Source organism: Miniopterus natalensis, chromosome 21, assembly GCF_054644295.1.
Source record: "Miniopterus natalensis isolate mMinNat1 chromosome 21, mMinNat1.hap1, whole genome shotgun sequence".
NCBI lineage: Eukaryota > Metazoa > Chordata > Mammalia > Chiroptera > Miniopteridae > Miniopterus > Miniopterus natalensis.
The window spans coordinates 7,560,213-7,584,643 of NC_142101.1; the positions used below are offsets into that span (position 1 = coordinate 7,560,213).

General features: G+C 39.5%; 1 protein-coding gene across 1 annotated transcript; it reads right to left on the minus strand.

The window, feature by feature from the left end:
- Positions 1–1,782: 1,782 nt before the first annotated feature.
- TSNAX (translin associated factor X) lies at positions 1,783–24,172 on the minus strand. The gene is made up of 6 exons (XM_016196009.2): positions 24,078–24,172; positions 23,535–23,639; positions 20,146–20,260; positions 18,438–18,568; positions 7,308–7,435; positions 1,783–3,623 (listed from the first exon to the last, which is right to left on the minus strand). The coding sequence occupies exons 1-6, from the start codon at positions 24,091–24,093 to the stop codon at positions 3,246–3,248; spliced, it is 873 nt and encodes a 290-aa protein (XP_016051495.1). The 5' UTR covers positions 24,094–24,172; the 3' UTR covers positions 1,783–3,245.
- Positions 24,173–24,431: the final 259 nt, after the last annotated feature.

The window sequence follows — 24,431 nt, forward strand, 5'->3', positions numbered from 1 at the left end:
CATGGGAGGATGCCCAACCAACCGAGCCACACTGACCAGGGCTTATTTTTCTAGTTTCTTAAGGTAGTTTAGGTTATTCACTTGAAATAATTCTATTTTTTAATAAATTTTTTTATCCTCACCTGAGGATACGTTTTTGTTGATTTCAGAGCGAGGGAGAGAGAAGCATCGATGCGAGAAACACAGGCCAGTTGCCTCCCGCACACACCCCGACTGGGGGCTGGACCCGCAGCCCTGGCACGTGCCCTGACCGACAATCGAACTCACGACCCTTCGGTGCAGGGAATGGCGCTCAGCCGGCGGAGCCACGCCAGCCAGGGCGGAAACGGTCCTTTCTAAATGTAGGGACATAACGCTTATCAAGTGCACTCAGCTCTGCTTTCACTGCGTCCCGTAAGTCACGTTGAGTCTCTCACTTCTCTCAAAGTATTTTCTAATTTCCGTGATTTCATCTTTGACCCACTGGTAATTTAGGAGTACGCTGCTTAATTTCCACCTATTTGTGAATTTTCCAATTTCCTTCTGTTATTAATTTCTAATTTCACTCCAATGTGTGGTCAGAGAACATATTCTGTATGATTTCAATCTTTTAAAATGTACTGTGACTTGTTCTGTGCCTGACATTCTGTGGACAATGTTCCAAGTGCACTGAGAAAAATGCCTTCTCTCACTGTTGGGAGAGTTGTGTATGTATGTTAGACCCAGCCGGTCTATACTGCTGTTCAAGTCGTGTTTCCTTACTAATCCGTCATGTTCTTCCGTCTATTACTAAAAGTGGGGTATTGAAATTTCCAACAAATTTATCTATTTCTCCCTTCAATTGTGTCAGCCTTTGCTTCATGTACTTTGGGCTCTATTGTTAACAAAGGACAAACCTTTTACCATTACAGGTCTGTCCTTCGTCTCAAGCAAAAAAAAAGTTAGTTTTAAAGTCTAATTGATCCAGTTTGATTACTGTTTGCACAGAATATCGTTTTCCATTCTTTTACTTTTAGTCTATTTGTGTCTTTGAATCTAAAGTGAAAGTCTTGTGTAGATAACAGAGTCTGGACCAAGTTTCTAAGTCCATTCTGCCAATCTTATTTATTTTTAAATTTTTAATAATGTTTATTCTTAGCATCTTTCTTTGACGCACCTTCCAAAAGTCCTAAGGCTCTGCAATGTGTTTTGAAAAACCATTGATTTAACATATGCAGGAGTTACTTATAAAGGCAAAAACCCAAATTTATTTCAGAATTCTGTCAGCAACTTGCCAGGTGACCTAGAACCAGGTTCTTGTTATAATAAAGATGAAAAACATTATAACAGACAATGCTATCAGAATCACCATTTTAAAACAAGACATTTGGGATATATTCAGGGATCCTCTATCATCCTGGTCTAACACCCTCTGTACTAGTGTAACATGCAATGTGGAAATGGACCAACAGCAGCACCCACCTGGAGTAGCGACTTTTAACTGCCATCGACCCCTCCTCCGATCCCGGCAACACCCTAAAACTTGATTTCTCGTGTTTGCCCTTCTCTCGAGTAATCAGGGTGAACCAGTTCTCCTGTCCACTAACTGGTTTAGAGAATGGGAACGTGAACCTCTGGACCAGGTTGCGTGAATGAGACGTGAAGAAATGTCTCTCCCGAAACTCTCCCTACCTCTGGACCTACTTTAAGAAATAATAAATCTCCCTATTAAGCACATCTGTATCAGGTTTCCTGTTTGGGCCCAAAATTATACACAACAGTTTGATTAAGTATTTCTCAATAGAATCAAAAAATAAGATTAAATTTCTGTTTTAATATTTTATTCAAAGACTTCAGTTTTAAACATTTGTAAGATATTCATCAATCCATTATTTTATTTTTAACATAATTTAACTTCAAGTGGCAGAAAAAACAAAAATATGTAATGAGACTACATTTAGCGATGTATCTTTGAACAGGGAAACAAAAAAACTCACCACCACCAAAACCAACCAACCAACCAACCTAATTTACTAGGCATGCTGGTGTTTTATTCTCCTTTACATAATTTTTTGGGGAAAATTACACTTTCAAAGAATTAGCCCTCACAAGCAGAGCGGCTAATCTTTCCAAAAATATAATCCAGTATCTAGATTCCCAAAACTCAAAAAAAAACAAATGGAAATGTCTGGTTGTCAGCCAACAGTGTCACGCTCAGGTCAGTTTCACACCACAGGGGATGATCTAGAACTAATTTCAGTAGCAAATTCCAATTCTAAATACAACTAGAGACCACCACTGCTATTCCCAACTAGTTGACAACTGTCTTATTGCTGAATGGAACAGGATAAATTTTCTTTGGCAACTTTTTATACTATCAATGAACACAACTGGACAACTATAAAGGTTTGGATTAACTTACTATTTCAAAAATTTCAAGACTTCATTATAATTACTTAAATGTAATTTCTTATAGATGCTAGACTAGGAAAGCCTCCAAACATGCCTAATATCAACATAATAGATAACAAAAAAATTGCTAAATAATAACTACTAAAAGCTTTTCAGTTGTATGTACAAGTATATAATTCAACTCAAACACCAGTGAAAACATTACAATATTAACTCCAATTCTCTACCAAACTTTCTGTGATAAAGGACAAAAGTTAACTGTACAAACTAACATCTGGGTATCTGTCAATTTTTCTGGAAAGCTGTGTCATTGAGATTCAAAATGGCCTAAGTTAGCCAGAATATAATGTGAATTCTTACCACAATGCCACATAAAATGAAAGTATATTGACAACTTAGTAATTTTTAATTCTGTTCTATGGAATAAGCCTATCTTGAAGGCCTGGCACAATATTACCAAGACATTTAAACCAAAAGCTCAAGTCCAGATGTATAACTAAGAAATCTTTTCTACACATAAAACCAACTTAAATTATAAATGGTTTCCACTAATTATTACCACTCACAATTCACATAAAGTAAACAGGTGGCAGAAAATGCACTCTGAAGTATGTTCACAGTACAAAGTGATTAATTTAGCCAGCAACAATTAAAATAGGCATATATGCAACATTTGTATGCAAACTTTCATGAGTAAGATATAGAAAATGATTCATTTTGATAATTTTATGTACAGCTTATATATAATTTAAAATAATAAAACTGAAAATTTCCTATGTAAAAGCCACAATAAAGTCAAATAAAATACTAAATAACAGTCTTACAAACTGGTCTCTCTCAGGAGTTCAAGAGGATATAACTGAGTAATGTTATTTCTAAGAAATGCCCTCCTCTTGATCAATCATTTCTGCTTTAACTGAGAAGACATCTGCCAGCATATGTTTTGGAATTTCTGAACCTCTGACTTTCAAGGCATAACAAGCATTCTCCACTTTGGCCAGACTTTGTTTCAAGGTATACAGCTTCTTAGAAACCTCATAAGGTCCAGTATTGCCAATGAATGAAAACCCATCATAAACCTGACGTAAAAACTGGCTCACTTCAAAGGGGGTGTCAATGTCCCCATTCCCCACACTGTTAATACACATCCTCATCAACTCTCCAGTTAAATCGGCCACTCCAAGAAGGTAATCAACAGGCGTGATTTTCAGTCTCCAAGTACCAAACTCTTTATCGTGAGCATCAGGAGGAGGCTGGTAAAAAAAACAAAACACACACACACAAAGAAAATACATTGTGAAAAAGAATGAACATGCATGTATCACATCAACGACAAGGTACAAAACCATGAGCACATCAGCCATGCTAATCTTCTCTAAAAATGATCTATTTTGTTTAATGACCACTTGTGATGTTACAAGAGGAATTCATGCCTTGGGGAGTTTAATTAAATTAGTTCAAGGTAATTTTGAAAACTAATACTGTATCATTATAAAATCAACTACTTCCAACTTCACTTGACATACAAAATAAACCATTCTTAAACAAGGCCCAATTACTTTATTGCATGACAATCACTAACTTATTTAAATAACAAATCTCAAAGCCCTCCAAGTTTGTGATCAATTCAAGTTTTCCTAAGCCACTGAGTCCCTTTCTAGTGTTTCTTCTATCCCTACTCAGCAGTGACCATCCTCATTTATTACTCTCTAGCTCAGCCTCCTCGGTTCCTTTAGACTCCCATTTTTCTACTGAACCCAGCAAAAGCATGACCTTGAATCAATAATAAAACCTACTTCTGTTAGTCCTTTATTTCAGTGGCCGAGTCCCACTGAGCGGAAAATAATGATTACATCTATATTTGTAGTTTGTACTGCTACAAATGAGTCACCAATCCTTTTACTTCTTAGATGGTTCTCTCTCCAGTCTCCTTAAACACTATTTCAAACCTTAATCACGCTCCTTAGCCCCTACTCAATCCCAAGCCTCTCAGCAAACAATCTTGCCTACTTTCAATGGCCAGGTCATTTGCCAGGTCACGTGGCACAAGCTCTCTGAATTACCTTCTGCCTAAAAGAAAACACAAACTTACTTATGTCCACACCCATCTGTACCTTCTATCCTCCAGTCTCAGATGATGAGTGGTCCCTCCTCTTGTCTGAGGGTAACTCTTCCAAATGACCTGGGCCCATCTCCTCCCACCTCTTCCAGGACCTTGCTTCATAAGGTGTATGCCCTTGGGCAAGTCATTTCATCTCTCTAAACCTCAGTTTCCTCATCTGTAAAATGGGACAACAGTACCTACCTCAGACATTTATTTTAAGGATGTGATAACATTTACCAAGTTCTTGGCACTGTACCCAACACAAAGTAAATACTCAATAAATGTTAGCTGCTATCAATCACCATTACCATCATCACGTAAACCTCCTTTCCCCACACCAATTTCTCACCACATATTAGGTTCTTTCTGGAAGAGGTGATGCCTAAATTGTTATTAGAAGTCTATATGAGACTTAAGTGATGCTGCAATGACACTGGAGGTCATTTAGGCAGAGGGAGCTAGCTGCAAAGGCATGCAGGTGACAACTGTATGGTCTTAGTTAAGAAACTAGTGAGGTATTGCTTTTGAGTCAAGTTTAAAAGCAAGAAGTAGTACAGGATGAGTCTAGAAAGATAGGGGTGTAAAGTCACATTAAGGTACTTAAACCGTATCTATAGATAACAGAGTCATTGAGAATTAGGCAAGGAAATGACAGTCAAATTTAGGTATTACTGAGATCACTCAGTACTGCTGGGCTGCTCTTCAGAGACCATCTCGTCCAATCCTCTCAGTGTAAAGTATAAGAGATGAGGTCCCAGAAACACCAGAGGTAGTACAGCTAGTTATTGACAGAACTGGGTTAAGTGTCCAAAAGTCAGCTTCCCAATTATTCTGGTGCCTCTAAAACTACATCATGGCATACCGGTGCCTGCTGGTTTTGTTTCTATTAACTGTTAGAGAACTGGCACCTGCTTAGAAAGGGTAGGTAGACTGTAGTAGGGGGAAGAGGGCTGCAGTTCATAGGTCATTTATAAAAATCACGTTGCTTAAAAAAATACTAATGTTCTTATTTCTATCATTACACAGAAGGAGTGCCCTGGTTATAACTAAAAAGTTGATTTTAGAGGAAAAAAGAATGTTTAAAAAAAATACCGAATATCAAGGAAATAAATTCTGCTTTACTGCTTGATAATGGGAATCAGGAAAAAGAAAACAACTTAAAATGGAGATTTTCAAGATGGATCTGAAGTATTTAGGGAGGAAATATCGTGACACCTATAATCTACAGGCTTAGCAAAAAACATTTAGATGAAGCAAATCTAGCTAAAAGTTAACAATGACTGAATCCAGGTAGTTGTTTTATAGGTGTTCATGCATTATTATTTTCTCTATGTTTTAAATTTTTCATAATAAAGTTTTTAAAAATTAAATGGTTTTCACAATATTCTCAACAGGTACATGAGAGCAAAATATCTTCAGCTATCGAATTCCCACAATTTTTAGCACCAAGAATCTTTAGCACTAAAAGGAAACATTATTTATGAGTGTGGTCTTAACAATTTGAAAAGTATGTATGAATGTTATTACACCATAATCTTAAAATAACTTACTACCTAAATCCCTGGAAAAAAAAAAGCATTTCCTCTCATTTCTCTTTACTGTTTGCCCTGATATTTCCACTCTGAATTAGAGAAAACTTGAAAGGAAGCTGTGGTAACTTCCGTAATATATTTAAGCAGTAGGCCCAGCAGGGTTACCTGACCTCTTTCATATAACTCAGTCTTCATTAAATAAATCAAAATGATGAAGGAATTTTACTTCTTAAAATGAATTTCCTCCTTAATAAACTTCATATAATTTTAAAAATTGAGAAAATAATGGCTTCCTTAAAGTAAGTTTATATCTGTCATGCCAAACTAAGTCTCTCACTTTTCAATATTAATATTTTAGTTAATATTCAAGAAAACACTATCTCTACAGCTTCTTGCATCTTCTGAGTAATTTTTAAAACACGGAAAAAAAGATAAAAAAGAAAAAAACTTTAATTTTATCTTCAGTATACTAATATCTCAGGAAATATCAAATATTCAAAATCTCACCTCACTGCCTGAATATTGTATCTTGAAACCCAGGGGAAAATAGTATTTATTTAAAAGTCAAACTGCACAAGTTCCTCTTTTCTTAATTCAGAAGACCTACCTAATTTTCAGATACAAGCATCAAAGACTGAATAAGTGATTAACAGCTCTCACTATATAACAACTTTATATTAACTTTTATAATGACAACTACTGAGGAATTGTGTCATGTGCTACACACTGCCTGATTTAAAACCTTTCAATCAAACCCTTCACAACACCCTGTGCTGAGGCAGACCCCAGCACAGGGTCCCTGCAGCACTCCAAGAAACACCAGCACAGGGCACAGTTTTGCATTCAAGACACCTGGTTTCAGAGCTTGGCTGTCACCCCTATTAGTTAGTGTGTGGCTTTTAATAAGTTACTTAAACTCTCTAAAAGCCTGTTTTCTTCTTTGTAAAATGAGGGGGATAATTCTTACCTTATAAAGATAACAAAAGAGTGAAATGATATAGTGCTTATAAAGGGCACACAGTAATATACAGTAAAACCAAAACTGAACTTACAGTAAGCATTTGATCAGGTAGAGAGTAGGATTTATTGTCCCTCAGCATACCCACAACTGTTCTTGTTCTATCCACTAACTAAAATATTCAAAAAGGCCATTTCCCTAGTTGGGAATCTATGAAACCACCCTTTAGAAAGTACACTGCCATCTCAGTATTCCTACCGCTTTAAGCCAGTAAATCTCCTACAATCATTATACTGTTACATAAATGATGGAATAAATGTGAAATGCGGTTTTAAATTCTTACAGTCTTATTTTCTTTCCCATTGTCTTCTGTTGTAAACACCAATTGTTTATTAATTTCATCCATACTGATAAGTGATCGTGTTTTGATAAAGTGTTGAAAAGAGACGGCCTCCACATATTCCTGTAGTCCTGAAAAACCAACCAAGAAAATTACTGAGGAACAACCATTAAATTAACAAGAATGTCATAATAAAAACTAAAAACTTCAAATGGAGCACCACCTAGCTAAATGAGCTTAGTGGATGCCTGCTACAGCAGTCGCACCAGCTTTGATACTCAGAGCACGAAGAATCAGCTGGGGAGGAATGGTGGGACTAGCAGTGAACAGTGAACATTTCTGTGACTGAACCACACAGAAGGCTCCAATACTGATGTGTTCAATTTCTTTTTCTAATTCATGAGTCATTAGTTTTAAAAATCTACTCTCTTCCCTACAGAGAAAAGTCAAACATTTTTAGAAAAAAATTTTAAGTTTTAAAAAGGGCTTTATAAAAATTCTGATAGGCTTTAATAGAAACTATACAGGTTATTTTTTTATCCCGTAAGCAGCAAAACAATCAAATGAGACAGAATTAAAGATCATTTTGATCCTTCTTAAAATTCTATTAAATAAAAAACACTTTAAAGAAACACTTTAAATAACATAGATTGAAGTGTGAAAATACAAATACTGGTTTTCTCCTCACATTTCAAAATGTAGCTAAGAACAGATAACTCCTTTCTGCTTTAGTAATTTTCAGGTTAAAAAAAAAAAAAAAGCTAATGAGGAATACAATTTTGTACAAGAAGGAAATGCTATTTGGTTGGTAAACACTCAATTACAGAATTGTACACCTGAAACCTATGTAATTTTATTAACCAATGTCACCCCAATAAGTTCAATAAAAAAATTAAAGAAAATTCTACAAAATTCACATCAAACTAAAAATAAATTTGATAAAGGTAAAAAATAGTACTATACCAAGTCCTAACCCTGGGACCTGTAGATGTGACCTTATTTGGACAAAGTGTCTTCGAGGATATAGTTAAGGATCTTGAGATAAGATCATCCTGAATTTAGGGTAGGCCTCAAATATGACAGATGTCCTTATAAGAGAAAGGCAGAGGAAAATGTGGGACGGACACACAGAGGAGACGGCTAAGTGAGGACAGAGGCAGAGGCTGGAGTGATACTGCCATAAACCAAGGATTGTGGGCAGCCATCAGAAGCGAGGAGAGAGGCGTAGATTATACGTCAAAGTCTCCAGTAGGAACCAACCCCGCTGACCCCTTGATTTCAGACTCTGGCCTCCTGAACTGGGAAATAAAATAAATTTCTGTTGTTTTAAGCAAAAAACAAAGTACTATAAATACCTTTTCAAGTGTTTTAAAACAACTAAATTCTATAGTCATAATTTTCAATATTATTTTCCTATGTTGTAACCTCTAAAGTGATACAGGGAAAAAGTATTTTTAAACGATTATCATTTTTGTCAGGTTAAGAAATTGCCTTAGTCTTCCCTGTGACGGCTTTATTGTAAATACAAGAGGAGAATGAATTCTGATTATGGAAAGAAAACTCAGAATTAAACTTAGAATCATCAGTATTTGTCTCTGTAGCACTTCATATGACAGAGTCCAGCTACTCACACAACCTCCTAGTAACTGACACTAAAAATCAGGCTGCACTGCAAGTGTTGAGGAGGCTGACCACTGTGTATCATCACACAAATGCCACACAGGGTCAGAGGCAGAAAGGGAAATGGATGACCTGATTATGACAGCAAAAAGAGGAAACAACTAAATGAAAATATCCTGATTCATTTTGAGCTGCAAATGATGTTAGGGGTCAGAAAATGGGTACCTTCAGCGAACAGAATAAGACAGGATAGAAAAGGACACTTTAATACACCACAACATGCTGAGAAATGAAACAGAGTTGAGTTTAACAAAACAGGTAACATCTTTTATATTTATAATAAAAATATTTGAAATTTTAGTTTTATGACTAGGTGACCACTCAGTTCCCTTTCCTAAAGACAATCTATATTTCTTATTTCCTTCCAGAAATACTTCATGCAGTGAAACTCAAGGACCACTCATCACATTTCTAAATATGCTGAGTACGGTTAGCTCTTACGAATGAGCTAAACTAGAAGATATGAGCACAAACAGCATGTACAAGGAGGTTCATCATTACAACCATTAAAGCAAAAACTGGAAAAAACCTAAAAGGTCAACAGATGTGCCATTTGTCAACTTACTGTCTCTCAGCTTTATTATTTTGATAATGGAGGGGACCCTAAAACATTTCTCCTTTGCCAGCTGGCATGATATCACTTTGTTGGTAGAGGGCACTGGGAGGCCAGCAAAGAAAGGAAAAGCTCCTTCTTGGTTCTGGTGTGCCCCTCCTAGCAGCCTTGTAAGTGTGGGGCAACCAGCAGCTCAAGGTGGCAAGGAGCACAGGGTATCTCCCAATGGGGAGGGATGGGGGCAGCCTCCTGTGTACTACAGAGAGCGGCTTCCCACGGAGCCACCATCTTACCTTGGACAAGGAGTTTCATGGCACGGCACCTCCCCAAGGACAGCTTCCCAGAGAATTCCATTAGCTCAACACCTCAATAAACTTATCTGCCAATAGGCCACGATTCAGGTGAGGGAGGGGAATGAGGGGTGGACTCTTCCAGATTTGTTCCTTCCTTGGATGCTCTGCCTGTCTTGGGGTAGTGGCTGCTCCCCTAGCTGACACTCCAGTACTCTTAATTAGAGCTCAATTCTCCTCTTATCAGGTCATCTCCTACACAGTTAATTCTTTATATTACACTTCCCCTGTTTAAATCCCTGTGCTTCCTGTGTGGACCTGATGCACACAAAGGGAGTTAGGAAAATTAGAAAATGGTATGCTTTCTCCTTCACTCCTACTGCGGAGGACACGCTCCATCGTTCAAGGCGGGTCCCTGCCCCTGGCCCAGCATCAAGGTGCAATCCCAGCAAGAGGCTTAACCCGGATTCTCCTCCACGTACTGGGCAATCCACTTCAGGTTCTCTCCAGGATGCCTCTGGCAACCCTGCACCAGCTCGCCTCTCACCTGCCCATCAGCCCCATCTCCCCTCCACTTCAGAGCCAAGTGTCCTGCAGTTGCTGCTACACCTCCTCATAACCTCATCGCACGTTCTCGGCCTGCTTCAATCTAGCCTGAGCCCCTCTCTCACCAAAACAGCCCTAACTAAGATTATCATAAAGAATAAGTCTAAGAGACATTTTTTTTCAGTCTTAATCTTAGCAGCATTCAGTATTTTGACCACTTTTCCCCTTTTTTAAAAATACACTGATTTGAGATGAGGTGGCCATTTCTACTCCATAGAAATAAGGTTTTGTGATATAACATAAAGTTCAAGGACATCTGGCCCCAACACTAAAAAGCATTTCTGGGTCACATGTAGGTAAAAGGATGTTTAAACAAGTTATGTTTCGACTTGATGAAAAGGACATCCGCTACTTTCAGTGACTAATCCCCAAGGTGAAAATCTCAACCTACTGCCACAGCCCATCAAACAACGCCTTCCCCTTCTGCTTTCGCCTTGGATGAGATCCAGTTAGAACTATTTACAGAAACAGCTGCCAGTAAGAGAGAAGTGCAGGCCACTTTTATGTAATTTGTTATTTTCCCCTCGTTCTAGAACATACACAAGGAAACCCGATTAAAGGCTCCTGGTTATTTCTACATATTCCTATAACACTTAATACATATCCCGTCCAGGTCTCCATCAAAACCATATATACAGGTGAACAGACAAGACAAGAGCCTCCATTATAAGTTCAAATTTCGTGTCTCCACTTTCTTTCCGGGCTTTTAGTGTTTCAAAAAACTGTCTGCCATATGCCCCAGCAATTCCACTCCCAGGTGTACACCCAAGACAACTGAAAGCGCATGTTCACATGAAGACGTGTCGGTAAATATTCATAGCAGCTTTATTCACAAGAGCCAAAAAGTGGAAGCCACCCAAATATCCATCAACTAATGAACAGATAAACAGAATGTGGTATCTACGTGCAATACAACAGCACACAGCCATAGGATGAATAAAGTACCGATGAGCATGCTATGACACAGATGAACGTCGAAAATATTATGCTAGCCCAGCCGGTGTGGCTCAGTTGGTTGAGCGTCATCCCATGAACCAAAAGGTCATGGTTCGATTCCCGGTCAGGGCACATGCCCCGGTTTTGGGCTCAATCCCCAGTGGGGGTTGTGCAGGAGGCAGCCGACCGATGTCTCTCTCTCACATTGATGTTTCTCTCTCCCTCTTCCCTTCTTTTCTCTCTAAAATCAATAAAAACAAAGGAAGGGAGGAAGGGAGGGAGGGAGGGAGGAAGGAAAGAAGGGAGGGAAAAGAAAATATTACACTAAGCGAAAGAAGCCAGTACAAAAGGCCACATATTGCATGGTTCTATTTATATGAGATATCTATGGAGACAGAAAGTCAGTCAGTGGCTGCCTAGGGTTAGTGGTATTAGGGTTCAGAAAGGGAGATAAGGAGTGACTCTAATAGGATAAGGGGTTTCTTTTGGGGTGATAAAAATTAGATATGGTGATAGCTGGATATCAAGAATAACAATCTTGCACTTATACTAAAAAGCACTGAATTATATAATTTAAAAAGGTTAATTTTATGTTTTGTAAATTATGTTTTTTAAAATAGCATTTATGATTTATAAGAATGCCACCTTGCCTGGCTGGTGTGGCTCAGCAGTTTAGCACTGACCTAGGATCCAGGAGATCGAGGTTCGATTCCCGGTCAAGGGCACATGGCCAGGTTGCAGGCTCAACCCCCAGTCGGGGGTGTGCAGTAGGCAGCTGATCAATGACTCTCTCATCATTGATGTTTCTATCTCTCCCCCCCTTCCTCTCTCTGAAATCAATACATATTAAAAAAAGAAAAAAAAGAAAAAAGAATGCCACCTGATATTTTTCAAAAGTAAGCTTTATCAGGTCACCAAAATGTTAAAGTAAAATAAGATCTAGGTTTGATTCATAGACCACTCTACTAAAAATCTAACCTCAAATACATAAATCATACATCAAAAATATTTATATCTATAGACCTCAGTATTGTGGAGTATGTACAATTGCACTACCAATAGTAAAATTAAATTCAATTCCACTGACTTTTTTTTTTTTTTTAAATATATCTTTATTGATTTCAGAGAGAGGAAAGGAGAGAGAGAGAGATAGAAACATCAATGATGAGAGAGTCATTGATTGGCTGCAGCCCCCAACCCGGGCATGTGCCCTGACCAGGAATCGAACCCCAATCGCCTAGGATCCTAGGTCGATGCTCAACCGCTGAGCCATGGCCGGCTGGACCAATTCCACTGACTTGGAGTCTATTTGGATTTTGTCTATCTGAGCAGGGCTTTTACTTTAGCCCTGAGGAGTGAATGTTGAGCAAATCAGTATTACTGAGTTTTTATCCAAAATGAAAATAGAATTTAGCACACAGATTAATTTTGCTAAATTCCAGAAGGGAAGAAAACAAACATTTGTTAACATATAGATGCCAAACAAAGTAAGAAATACTTTATATAATCATATTTTATTTTCAAAACAACCCATGAGGTAGCTATTACTGTTCCATGTTACAGGGGAGAGAGCTGAAATTCAAAGAGGCTGTATACTTTGTCCCAACGTGATAGACATAAGGGGATCTATCTTACATCTATCTTAAACCTGGGTCTGTCTGACAGCAAAGCATCTCTTTCTACTTCACCTACTGAGTAAATTCTATCTACTAAAAGCAAACCTAAATGAGTGCAAAAGTTAACAGCAGCCTGGGGCTCTTCTAAATTCCCAAGATGATGCTGAATAGCAAGGATCAAGCTCTCTTCCCTGCTCCCTTCATCACCATAGTAACCCCGTAAACAACTCTTGTCACACTGACAACTCCTTAGTCCCTTGAAGGAATAGTCAAAATATTTTGAACATGAATGTAAGTTATTATATAAATCAATACAAACCCCAATTCTTATTTTTATTTTTTTTTGGTTAATCCTCACCCGAGGATTTTTTTTTTTCCATTGATTTTTAGAGAGAGTGGAAGGAAGGGGCAGAGAGAGACAGCAAGAGAGAGAAATATTGATGTGAGAGAGACACATTGATTGGTTGCTTCCTTCATGTGCACCGACTGGGATGGGGGATGAAACCTGCAACCCAAGTACATGCCCTTGATCAGGAATCGAACCCACTACCTCTCAGTATGTGGGCCAACACTCTAACCACTAAGCCACACTGGCCAGGGCAAAACCCCAACTCCTAAATATTCTTTTCTTCTCTTACATAAATTCTTCATCAGTTCATTCTGAAAACCCAAATTATTTGACTTTTAGATGCTGCTGGAAAGATCTTTTGTTTGACTTCTTTCTCCTGCTAAATGATGCCCTTGTCTGAGCCATGACTTGACACTGGGACCACCATCAAACTCTTCCCAAGACTTCCTCCACTAAAATGACAGGTGACTGGGGATCCTGCCTATGCTGGTATTCACGGACCTGCCTCTGTTGCAGCTTCCAGCTTCCACCATTCATCAAATTTCTGTTCCTCTCTTCTCCTCTCCTCTAACCTTTGGGGGACAAAAGGGATAGAAGGGGAAAAGATAGTTTGTGATACCACTTGTTGACATTGTGTGCTGTCCTTTGGTTGTTCACTAAGACCCAGGACAGATTCCCTTCCCCCCAACACTTCCCTACATGCAGAGACAGCTGCTCCCTCTCCACCAGGGGGTATGTCTCAAATAAGACAAAGTTCCCTAAACCCAACTCAATGCCTATTACTGCGACCTAGGAACATGCCCTGCATGAAACACCTGATTATTTTTTTGTTTTATTTTTATTTTTCAATAATAGTTGACACACTGTATTATATCAGTTTCAGGTGTACAACATAGTGACTAGGCATTTATATATCTTAAAGTGATGACCCCCAAAACCTAGTACCCATCTAGCACCACACATGGTTATTAGAATATTACTGACTCTGTTTCTGTGCTGTACCTTACATCCCCACGACTATTCTGTAACTGCCAATTTGTCCTCCCAATCCCGTCACCTTTTCCACCCAGCCCCCAAGCCCCCTCCTCTCAGGCAACCATCAGTTTGTTCTCTGTATCAATGAGCTCAATGAAACACCTGTGTTTATCTCTGGGCCCAGTAAATTTCCCATATGCTATGTGCTGCTCCCTAGACAGGGCATTTCTTCCGCAGGGTGACAGAGGAGGGCCACGGCTCTGCTGCACAACACAAATTCCCTCACTCCACCTGGCACTTAACTAAGAACAACTTCCCAGCCCCCAAACAAAAATAACATCATTTCTGCAGCGTCCCTCGATTGCAGTGCACAAACCAAAAAGAATGTCATGGGCCAAATTGTTACCCCCTCTAAACTCTAGTACCTCAGGTAAGTTAAAATGAGGCCATTAGGGTGGGTCCTAATCCAACCTGACTGGGGTCTCTGTAAGAGGAGATTGGGACACACAGAGACAACAGGGACACCCATGCCCAGAGGGAAGACCATGTGGGGATACAGAAAGACGGTGGCCATCTTTAAGCCAGATAGAGGCCTCAGAAAAAACCCAACCCTGCCAACACTTTGATCTTGAACTTCAAGCCTCCAGAATTGTGAGAAAATAAAATTCTGTTTAAGCCACCAGTCTGTGGCATTTCATAGCAGCCCTAGCAAACTAATACAGTACCTTGGAATCATAGTGCCTGTTTGGCTTCTGAGATAAAACCAGATATGCTGAAATCTGTATTATTAGTTAACTCTACTACTCATCATGGTTAATAATATAATACTTGCCAACAGTCACAGAAGTCTGTTTTTATTTTAAACACCACAACAGTGCACCAAGCTGAATGCTACCCTATTTCCCCCACTGCTACAGGAATGTTCAAAGGTGGAAAGAGAAACCGAGCTATAACACTTTCATATACTTGGAGAGTCTAAGTAGTGTGTACCATTTACCTAAGAAGAGTGTTTACAAACTGAGTTTTTGTAACCCAGAAAATGCCAATAGACATTTTCTAGTAGTCATAGCATTCATCCCAGAAGTTTGCAATATGATATATATACTTATTAGTCATGAGCCCTGGGCAGCATGGCTCAGCAGTTCACACTGAAGGGTCTCGAGTCTGATTCCCTGTCAAGGGCACGTACCTGGGTTGCAGGTTTGGTCCCTGCCCCCGTCAGTGCGTGCAGAGGCAACCAATTGATGTGTCTCTCTCACATCGATGTTTCTCTCACTCCCCCTTCTACTCTCTGAAAAGCAATGGAAAAATATCCTCGGGTGAGGATTTTAAAAAAAAAAAAAAAGAAGAAGAACGATGGCTTAAAATATATCTAACTGGCCCAAAACATGCACTTAACCCATCATTCACATTCTTGGATAAGAATTAAAATCAGCTAAGAGTCTGAACTTAGTTTCATACACCAAAAGGTCTGAAACTTAAATGACAATTTTTATCATTCTCACAGTGATAGAAACAGAAATGTATATAAATATGTAAACATATACATATGTTTATATATACACATATAGTTTTTCTTTGACATGGAGGATATTTTCCTCCAACTGTTAATTTTTCAACAAGAGAGAAAAACAAAACAAAACACAACAGGGCACAAAAATTTTTTAAGTGACTTATTTCAAGCAACTAATGATTCGTTCATTTGTTTAACCATCCCTTGGGACAATCTGTAATCTACTCTGATAAGAAATGTGTAGAAAACAGACCTAACTTTTTGTTGTTGTTCAATTATTAGGAGGATGCACAATGTTTGAGCTCACACAAGTATCCCGTAGGGAAATGCTCTGCGTGCCATTAGCACTCGGCTTAATGAGGAAAAGCGCAGAACTCCTTTAGTTCAGTGCCAGAATTGTTTTATCTTCAAGTCAAAAGAACAACTATTTGGAGTAACACCAAAACAAGCATTTAACAATTACAAGCAGCAAGCTATTCATAAGCATCATATTGTTAATGCTACTCTAAGTATAAATAACCGTATTTTATCAAATAAAATATCTGTCAGCCGATTTTTAAGTCCCAGATACCTACCTCCTTCATTTAACTGATTTATTCCTTAAAGAAAAAAAAAATACTTACTGCTTCAATTTAAAGAACCTTTTTTTACTTCAAAGACTTGTGAAAAAGTGAGATATAGGAAATCTTTACATTTTTAACCCATGAGCAGCTAATCTTCAGAGAAAAGTTACATATCATAAACACAGGCCTAAAACAAAAACATGGTGTTTATAAGACTCCTCAAAGATCCATGAAGTGGGACAATCTGAAGGAAGACTGCTTGGCTTTACTAATGCCCTAGCTGAACTCTGCCCAAGACAGCAGTGCTTCCTTCCTGGTGTAAGGCTGCCACTGAGAGAATTGCTACTGATGTAACCTCCTGATACTAAGAACTGCTCTGGAAAAGGAGCTAAGATCTCATTAATCAATAGTGACTTTTCTTTGTTTAAAAAAAAAAAAAAGAGTTATAAATTACAAACAGTAAAGTGTATAAACCTTAGATGGTTAACTCAATGAACTTTTACACCTACGTAATTCCACCCACATAAATACATAAAACATTTCTATCACTCCAGAAAGTTCCCTCATGCTTCTAGTCAGTAATCTCTGCCCCAACCTTCAACCAGAAGCAACCACTATCCTGCCTTTTACCTCCCTAGATTAACTTTGCCTCTTTCCGAAAGTCACACATGTGGGATAATTAGCAGATACTCCGTATGTCTGCTAATTTTGCCCAACAAAACATACGTGAGATTCATATTCACCGCTGCATATGTTTATTATTTTTTTATTGCTATGTAGTATTACCTGGTAAAACTACACTACAATTTATCCACCTCCTGCTGAAGGCATCTGGGTCATTTTCCAGTTTTAGGATATTCTGACTATAGCTGTTACGAGCTTTCTCACATATCTTTTGGTAACACAAGCCTCACATCTCTTGGGTACATACCGAGAAGTGATCATAAAGTAGGCACATATTTTTAGCTAGATAATGCCAGTTTTTTAAAGTAGTATTTATTTGGTCATGCTGGTGAGTGAATGGTATCTCACGTGAGTTACTCTGCTGAATAATCTTTTCATATGCTTATTAAAATATTCTACTTTTTTGAAGCCTCTGTTCAAGTTTTTTGTCCATTTTTAAACTGTCTTCTTTTTGATTTGCAGGGATTCTTCATATATTCTGTAGGAGTCCTTTATTCAACATATGCATTTAACCTCTTCTCTCAGACTTCAGCCTGCCTTTTCACTTTCTTAATGATCTTTTGATAAACAGCACTTCTTCATTTTAATGAAACTCAATTGGTCATATTTTTTTTTAGAAGTTAATGCTTATTTGTGTTATTTTAAAAAATCTTTCCTGCCCTATCCGGTTTGGCTCAATGGTTAGAGAGTCAGCCTGTGACCGAAGGGTCCTGGGTTCAATTCCAGCGAAGGGTACATACCTCGGTTGTCGGCTCAATCCCCGGCACCAGTAGGGGTGCATGCAGGAGGCAACCAATCAATGTGTCTCTCTCACATAGATGTTTCTCTCTCTCTCTCTCTCCCTTCCACTCTCTCAGAAAAGCAATGGAAAAAATATCCTCTGGTGAGGATTAAAAAATAATAAAAATTAAAATTAAATAAATACATTTTTCCTACCACAAGTTCATGAAGCTATCTTCATGTTTTCCTCTGGAGGCTTATTTAAGCTTTGCTTTTACCCATCTTCCCACCAATGCCTCTGATCATCTCCTTTATGAACCTACTAAAGCCGAAACTTAGAGCCACCACTGCTGGGAGATCAGATATACCGTCTGAATTCACCCTACACACTCAAAAATAAAGTAACTGAGAAAACAGTTGGTAGCAAACAGACTTTATTAAAATCTATAATGACTGAAACTGCATGGTTAGAAAAATAAAGCCATTTAAATGTTTTGGATTACCTTTACATTACTATTCAGCAGTCCAATTTTTAAAAGCTGATAATATTTCACCAAGTATCAATTAAAACTCATGCAACTCACACATAAATCATGTAACACACTATTTTAAAAAGGAGTGTTAGCACTGAAGAGAACCTAGACTTACCTGTCGTAATGGCTCTATGGAACTGATGCATGTCTTCTCCTGAGAGCTCCTGGGCCACCTGCAATATTTTTTGTCTGACACCATCCAATTTAATTTCTGATTCAGTTAATATTTCTTCCATATCAGGAGCACTGTAATCAAGATATTGGGGACTTTTAAAACATCAGCCAGATGCTTTATAGTGAAAAACTGAAATAATCTAATTATCAATTAATATAGGCCTAAGTAAGTATTGTATGTATTTGGCTACTAACCCAGAACTACAACAGATTTTATTAAAACTATGTAAACACATGGAAAATGCTATAACATACTACTGAGTGAAAAAAGAAGTATACAAAGCTGTATGTACGTTATAATCATAACTCTAAGAAAAATTATGTTCATAAAAATATGACATCTAGAGATGTCTGCTTTTATTTATTTATTTGTTTTTAAATATATTTTTATTGATTTCAGAGAGAGGAAAGGAGAGGGAGAGAGAGAGATAGAAACATCAATGATGAGAGAGTCATCGATCGGCCGCCCCCTGCACGCCCTGATGCTCAACCGCTGAGCCATGCTCGGCTGGGCAGGAGATGTCTGCTTTTAGGATGGAGTAACATGGGCAGACATTATCCTCCCACCATAAACAACTAAAAAGAAAAAATACAAACAAAACAACAGTTTTCTGACACTGGACAATAGGCAGTGATCCCTGAGGGAGTTGTGAGAAAAAGGACACGTGTCCTATGGATTGTCTTGTCTTACTGTTTGGAAACTTTCCAAGTGACAGTTCAGGAAAGAGAAATCTACATGGAGCCTAAGAGTCTCCCTAAGAAAGAAAGTATTTTGAACTGAGTAAAAATGAAAAACAACTTATCAAAATCCATGGAATGCAGCTAATGCGTACTTAGAGGCTTAAAAGGGAAATTTATAGCACTAAATGTCTATATTGGAAAACAAGTTCCTTCTTTTTGTTTTTTAATCCTTGCCCAGGGATATTTTTTCCATTGCCTTTTGGGGGGGGGGGAGAGGGAGAGAGAGAGAGACACATCAGTTGGCTGCCTCCCACTCATGCCCCAACTGGGGTGGAGCCTGCAACCAAGGTACATGCCCTTGGCTGGAATCAAGCCCAGGACCCTTCAGTCCGTGGGCTGATGTGCTAACCACTGAGCAAAACCGGCCAGGGCAAATTAAGTTCCTTCTTTGATCTCAGCTTCCACCTTAAGAAACTAGAAGAAGAGGAGCAAATGAGTCCAAAGCAAGCACATGAAGGGGAAAACCCATCAGCGTAACTTGAACAGGAGAATAGACAATGTCATAAAGCCAACACTTGGTAGTTTCAGATCAATAAAATTGAGCCACACAGATCAGGAAAAGGAGAGGACCCAAGTTACTAACATCAGGAATGAGAGAGATGTCAGTACAGACCCTACAGAAATCAAAGGACAATAAAGATACATTATGAGATGTAAAAATTCCTTGAAAGGCACAACCTACTAAACCTTACTGATGAAGAGAAAGATATCTACCTACAGCTATTAAGGAAAACGTTTATTCTTAAACTCTGCCTGCTGCTAACACCTTCTGATCCCAATGTTGACAAAATAAGTCACAGAATATTCTAACAGCTAGTTACTGTCCAGTGAGGTATAAAGTATTACAACATATACAATACATATGAAATTATATCCAACTGTAATACATTTTAAAGATATTTACTCACCTTGTAATTCTATGGAGCAGAAAAATTGTCCTTTTACTTTCTACAGTTATATCCCGACTAAGTTTTACAAGTCTCTCATACTTGTCATGTCTTGCGTCAAGTTCTTGCTGAAATGCTAAGAATACGTTATTACAACCATAAGCATGTATATTCTGTAATTAAAGCCTATCAGACAATATTGTTACTATGCATGACAAAGCAACTGTTATGTGATAAAGAGAACAAAATCATTTATTTTTAAAGTACTGGGAAATCTAAGATTCTGCTAGTAACCAAAATATTTTCTTTAAATAGAAGTATGCCTTAACTGGGTTTTACCACTCAGAGCCTTAAAATGAGATGTATATATTGTAAAAAATATCTGGTCTATTAAACATGAGATTATCACAAAATTATCACATATAACTACTTTAAAAAATTACTTCCAGCCCGGCGGGTGTGACCAGCGGTTGAACATCGACCTATGATCCAGGAGATGGGGGTTCGATTCCCAGTCATGGCACATGCCCTGGTTGCAGGCTCAATGCCCAGTAGGGGGTATGCAGGAGGCAGCCGCAAATCAATGATTCTTTCATCATTGATGTTTCTATCTCTCCCTCTCCCTTACTCTCTGGGGGGAAAAAAAAAATTAAATTAAAAAAATCACTTCCAACTACTTTTCCCTAAGTTGCATATATTTTTTTCAAATTATCTTACCACATACAATATAAATATCGCCCCCGCAAAAAACTGGAATTTAAACATTTTTTAATTGATTTTAGGGAGGGGGAGAGTGAGAGAGATATCGATTTGTTATTCATTTACGCATTCATTGGTTGATTCCTGTATATGCCCCAAAAGGGGATGAACCCACAACCTTGGCATATCAAGACAATGCTCCAACCAACTGAGCAACCAGGCCGGGGCAAAATTGGAATTTTTAATTAAAAGCTTATAACTTTTAATATCAACTTTCTGAATTTTCAAGCCCTAGTCATTGAAATACCCCTGAGCCAATTAACTCTTCACAACCACTTTATTTCTGAAGTACTGTTACTTCAAGGACCTGGCAAAGTGCCTGTCCTATAAGGAACACCTAGGAAGTATATTTTGCATGAATTAAAAAAAAAATCCAGAACTTGAATAACTATTAAACAAATTCATAGTTGACAAGGATCTAAATACATCTGATCCTTTATTATTGAGATAATTAGGCTAGGATTTTGCCCAATATTTTAAGACACGCAAATGTCTTTTTTATTTATTATGAATACATGAATGACCACTGTGAACTAGATAGTACGAATACAAAGATAAAGACGACAGTGCCTGTCCTCAAGGAGCTTAGTGCAGTATGAGACAGAGACACCATCAAGTAAAATGTGGTCACCCCATAATGTATGTAAAAGGTTCAGTAAAGCAGGAACCTCGCTTCTTGTTCACTAGGAACATGTTAGAACATAGATGCTCAGTAAACGTTTCGCAAATGAATGGATGGATAATGAATGAATGAATGCAATGTCTGTCATCAACTGTGCTTAAGAAAAATCAGAAAGGTTTCAAAGGGAAGACACTACTTAAGCTAGGTCTTGAACAAAACCATAGTTCACCCGATAAACAATGAGCACACCACATTAGAAGCAATTCCAAGCTTAAAAAACTATGTGCGAAAGGCTGGCAGAAACATAAAACAGCAAAATATGCTTGGACACAAGCAGCTCTGTATAGGGTATGTCAGACTGTAAGGGTGGGAATACCTGGCCCACTGTAGTTTTTCCAGAGTAAACAGCTGTAACTAATATCCTCTCTACTCAATTACAACTAGTTGTCTTACATCTCTGAAGATCACTGCAAGTGCTGTGGTTGTTTTAAAATATGGCCATGGCCCAGCCAGGCGTGGCTCAGCAGTTGAGCATTTACCTAGGATCCAGGAGATCGGGCTCCGATTCCCAGTCAGGGCACATGCCCGGGGTTGCGGGCTGCAGCCGATCAATGATTCTCTCGTCATTGATGTTTCTCTCTCTCTCTCCCCCCTCCCTTACTCTCTCTGAAATCAATAAAGATATATTTTAAAAAATAAATAAAATATGGCCATGAATTATGCAACTCCTCCCTTCAAAAAGTGGAACCTAATTCCCTGCCCCTTAAATATGAGGCAGAAGTTTTTTTAAACTGCTTCATTTCTAACAAATAAAATGTAGCAAAAGTGCCAGTGTATGATGTCTGAGATTGGGACATAAGGGGGTCGCGGTTTCCTCCTTGCTTTGGAGGAAGCCAGATGCCAGAACATGAGGACACTCAAGCAGCAATACGGAGGGGTCCATGTGGAGAGGATCTGAGAGCCGGTTGTTGGCAGAAGCCCTAACCTGTCCATAGCTGTGGATCCTCCAGCCCCAATCAAGCCTTCAGATGACAGCAAGTTAGAATCAACTGCTAAGCCCCTCTCAGGTTCCTGAACCACAGAAACTACAAAGTACAGGATGTTGGACAGAAGACAAGAATTTTGTTTTTGTTCTGTTTTTAAATGAGGAAGCACCTGACCAAGTTAATACACTGAGAAAAGGGAAACTATGAATATACATCTATCTATCTATCCATCCAAGATTTACCAATAGACAGGAGTTCCCACTCCGTGCAAAGTGCTACAGTCAAAACAAAAACACAGTCCGTCTTCAAAAGTCTAGTTGAGGAAACAAAACCAATACACACTTAAGAAATTAAACAGATTATATATATATACACTTTATATATATACACATACACACACATATATGTGTATATTTATATATACCTGATACGCACACACACCTGATACATAGTTATGTGCCACATAATGACGTTCTGGTCAACAACATACTTCATATACAAAGGGGGCCCCCTAAGATTATGATGGAGACGAAAAATTCCTATTGCCTAGTGACGTCATAGCCATCGTAACTTTGTAACAGAACAGGTTACTCCGTGTTTGCGGTGCTGCACTGGGCGTAGTACAGGAGCACAGCTCACACAATTCCAGAAAGGACAGCACCACCCAGGTGTGACGATCGCACAGCCACGAAGCCACCGAGTGATGTGTTTCTCCCAGTCACTAAGCAGCGCGGGTGAATGTGTGTATGTCTCATATATTTATGTATCGGGTACACCATAATTTTTGGTTATATGGCAACGTCTCGTGTCAATTAACCAATGTTTACCTGTGGGCCCGTAATGGGGAGGAAACCCAAGACTTTTGTAACCGTGACCTTCATGACAGACCTAGGCCCCTTCCAAAACGGGGAGAAGTGGACCATTCGCGTAGGCACGCCTTAAATTCCCAGAGGCCGTCTTCACGGGCACGCAACGGCCAAACAAGCCTCGCCACCACCTCCTCAGTTCTCCTCCTCGGGCAGCTGGCATTACAGAGAACTTACATTTGAAGGCCAACATCACGGGCGAAGATGAATTAACATCCTTCCCTTCTCTTCTCTGGTTATGAGGGAAATTGTCATGCTTCCTTTTCCTGAACCCTCCTGATCCTTATGTAGAGAAGGAGAAAAAAGTTGGCGAGGCTCTGCCATCACCGAGGGGTGTCCAACCCTACTGACGGCAGGCACCCCCTTTCCCTCCGTTAGCACCAGGCGCCCGCAGGGCCCGCGCCTCAGGGCCTTGCCCAGCCCTGCCTCTTCCCCCCAAACCTTAAGCTCGCTCGGCCAGGCCACCACCAATATAGGCTCCCCGATCTGGCACAAGGTGGAGTAATTACCCAGCTAAGATTTTTTTTTTTAAAACAACTCGTGCGTTTAAGAAAAGGAGAGGTGTTACGGGGCCAGCGTGGGCGGGACGGGCGCCAGGGCCGCCGCCCCCCGCCTGCCAGGGTCGCGGCGTCCCTCGCGGGCGAAGGGGGAAATCCGACACGCCGCCTGGAGGTCCTCCCCCTCGGGGTAAATAACGCCCAGCGCTGTCGAGGACGCCACCTTCTTTGTTGCTCATGTCGTCACGGCCCGCGGCGAGACGAGCGGAGACTGAGGGCCTCGGAGCGGACTCTCTCAACCAGGCGACGACGACGCGCGAGCCGGAAGCGCCCGGCCGCAGCCACTCCAGCCCGTGCCTCCGCCCTCGCACACTTCCGGCCTGCGTCAGGACCTCGCCGCCCTGGCTCCGCCCCGCGCGTGGTCCGGAGGGTCCTCGCGCCGGCCAGCCGCCTTCGGGCCTGCTCTTTGCCGTGCCTGAAGACGGAAGCGACTTTACACGCTTCAATGCATGCGCTGCTAATACGGGACACGATCTGTCCTCCCGGAGGTGAGGTTGTGTGAAGGTGGAAAAGCGAC